At 38.4% G+C, this 2,685-nt stretch overlaps 1 protein-coding gene across 1 annotated transcript; it reads right to left on the bottom strand.

Moving 5' to 3' along the window:
• LOC149842610 (putative inactive cysteine synthase 2) lies at nt 1–1,365 on the bottom strand. Its single transcript, XM_090000700.1, has 4 exons — nt 1,324–1,365; nt 1,118–1,227; nt 984–1,041; nt 1–246 (listed from the first exon to the last, which is right to left on the bottom strand). Exons 1-4 carry the CDS (start codon nt 1,363–1,365, stop codon nt 1–3), a joined length of 456 nt encoding a protein of 151 aa, XP_089856826.1.
• Between the last annotated feature and the right edge of the window lie 1,320 nt (nt 1,366–2,685).

Genomic DNA, 2,685 nt, shown 5'->3' with positions numbered 1-2,685 from the left:
TTAGCAGAATTTTAGAATGTAAAAATTGGGAGTCTTTGCTAGCAACTCTTCAGCCTTCTGAACAGCACCTTTCGTGCCTTCAACTGGGTTTGTGAGCACTAGTTCAGCTCCAAAAGCCAGAAGGATTGTTCTTCTCTCAAGACTCATAGAAGCAGGCATGGTGATTATAAGCTTGTAACCCTTGGCCGCTGCGTTGAATGCCAACCCAATGCCAGTGTTGCCACTAGTAGGCTCGATCAAGACACTCTTCGGTGTTTATAAAAACACAAAGGTTTCACATGTCACAGGGAGAGAGAGAGAGAGAGAGAAGCAATCAACTTGAGTCAGTTCAAACCTGATACATGCCATAATTCTTACAACTAGAATTGAACACTCTCAAACAAGATACATTCAATGGAACATTGTTGAAGCTACACGGAGCCGAGCAGCTAAATCCAGGGTTAAGATTTGAGAATATCAAGTCCCTATACTTTGCCTCCCGAAAGAAATAACAACAAATGTTTAGTAGAGAGTATTGTAAATAATGTTGTAAAGAATGGAACCAGAAGGCTAAGTTTCAAGATATAAAAGGGAAGAAGTATGAAGTGGTAAGAAGGAAGCAATGTCATTTAACACCAAATACCTCAGCAACACGGAGATTTATTTTATGATTATTTCACTTTTCTTATATAAGTCTCAAGAATAACACGAGAAAATCATTACAAACTTGAAAAATATAAAACGGGAACTAGAAAAAACAAATTTTCATAACTTAAGAAAAATATACAAATGTCAACAAAATATAGAAACTAAATATGGACGATGATCAAAGAAAATAAATTCCACAAGATATTCAAATTGGTGGTATCTTTTCAAAGATGGTTGATAATATATTTTTATGAAAATATTGCAGCATTTTTCCAGAAAATACTCAATATTTGTGACGATGATGCAAAAAGGCCATTCACTAGATACAATACTAAACTTGAAAAGAATTTCCTAACCTGTCCAAGGGTTATATGCCCCTTCTCTTCTGCATCGGGGATCATATTGTACCCAATCCTGTGAAAAACAAAGTAAACCACTGTGACCACAGGATAAACTTAAGAAAAAGAATGTATATAGGTGACCATAGTACCTATCCTTGACACTAGAGCATGGCTCCATCATCTCCAGCTTAGCCGCAGTGTGAGCAACACAACCATCTACGACATTGTTGAGATGCACCAAAGGCGTTTTCCCGATCAACTGTCCAAAACAGAGAATAGGCAGATTCAAAACAAAACAAAAAGGATGAAGATTCTTCAAGAAGGGACGAACGGGAATTCAATGAAAAGGGCACGCCTCGGTGACATCGTGTGTGATGGAGGTTGGTTCTTCTGCCATCTTCAGACTGTAAAACCAAAATTAAGCGCTAATCCTTATGATCCCTGCTAACCCAAAGGTCCTCCAGATCGAAGCCCCTCCTTTCGCCGGGAAAGAACACCAACTTCTTCCCACCACCACCAACAGCTCCACCCATTTCTGATTTTCCCACCGCATCATACTCCTTTAATCCGCCTCCACCACCCACATTGTCTTCCTCTGCGTCCGCCGCCTTCTCCAGCGCCACAGGATCCGGCTCGGGTGGCTTCGCGGTAGCCATATCGATCGCGCCATCTTCCCCGTTGGGAAGCCAAATATTTGGGGGTAATCAGAGAGAGAGAATGAGGGAGAATTTCGTGCCTTAGATGGACTGGTTTAAATCGAAAAGTAGCGACAGAATTTTTCTGTCGCTAAGCCATCGCAAATTAGGGATGGATTAGCGATGGAAAAATTATGTCCCTAATTCATCGCAAATTAGCGACAGATTAGCGATGGAAAAATTCCATCGCTAATCCACCGCAAATTAGTGACAGCTTAGCAACAGAATTTTTTTCGTCGCTAATTTCCGCAAATAATTCGAATGTTAGCGATGGATAGTTTTCTCTAGCTAATCTGTCGCAAATTCGCAATGAAAAAAATCTATTGCAAACTTTCGTCGCTAAGTAGCATTTTTCTTGTAGTGAAAACTAATCTCATTAGTTGATTTTGTTACTACTGTGTTAGTGAATAATGTTATTTTTGTGAATGTTTTATTTTAACTTTAAAACATTCTTTAAAATGAGATGTCTCTCTAGCAGGTTATATCATTTTGTTACTGCTATGTTAGGGAATTAACAAATGTAATGTCCCTTTATTATGGCTCAGCACTACTTGAATTCATAAAGATCAAGGCACTTGTGATCTCGCAAGTTCGAGTCAAGCTCATACAATCTAACGAGATGAATAACCTTCATGGTCTTGTGAGTTCAAGCTCGAGCCGAGCATAAACTTAGCTTGTTTAGTTGTTCAAATTGTTCATGAGACGAGTACGAATACATGATGTTTGTGATAGAGACTTGCCAAGTTAGGCTTGTGGCGAACATGTGCCAAATTTGAGTTATTCAAAGAGTTTAACGAGCTAATCTTGAATACCTTTTGTTCAGTTCGTTTAGCTCGTTTACCAGCCAGATGCATTAGATGTGGTCCATTTGCTAGGAATTGATTGTTGGATAATGTATTTTTGATAAAAAAAAAATATGACGTTTGGATGCTTGAATATATATGAAAATTTTAAGCCTTTGATTTTAAAGCCTTAAAAGATCCTTCTTATGTACTATAATTGAATGATCCAAAAGTTGATTT

Source organism: Nuphar pumila, chromosome 3, assembly GCF_984573655.1.
Source record: "Nuphar pumila chromosome 3, dmNupPumi1.hap1.1, whole genome shotgun sequence".
NCBI classification, from domain to species: Eukaryota; Viridiplantae; Streptophyta; class Magnoliopsida; order Nymphaeales; family Nymphaeaceae; genus Nuphar; species Nuphar pumila.
The sequence above is the reverse complement of the archived record's forward strand: the minus strand, read 5'-3'. Positions and strand labels throughout refer to the sequence as shown.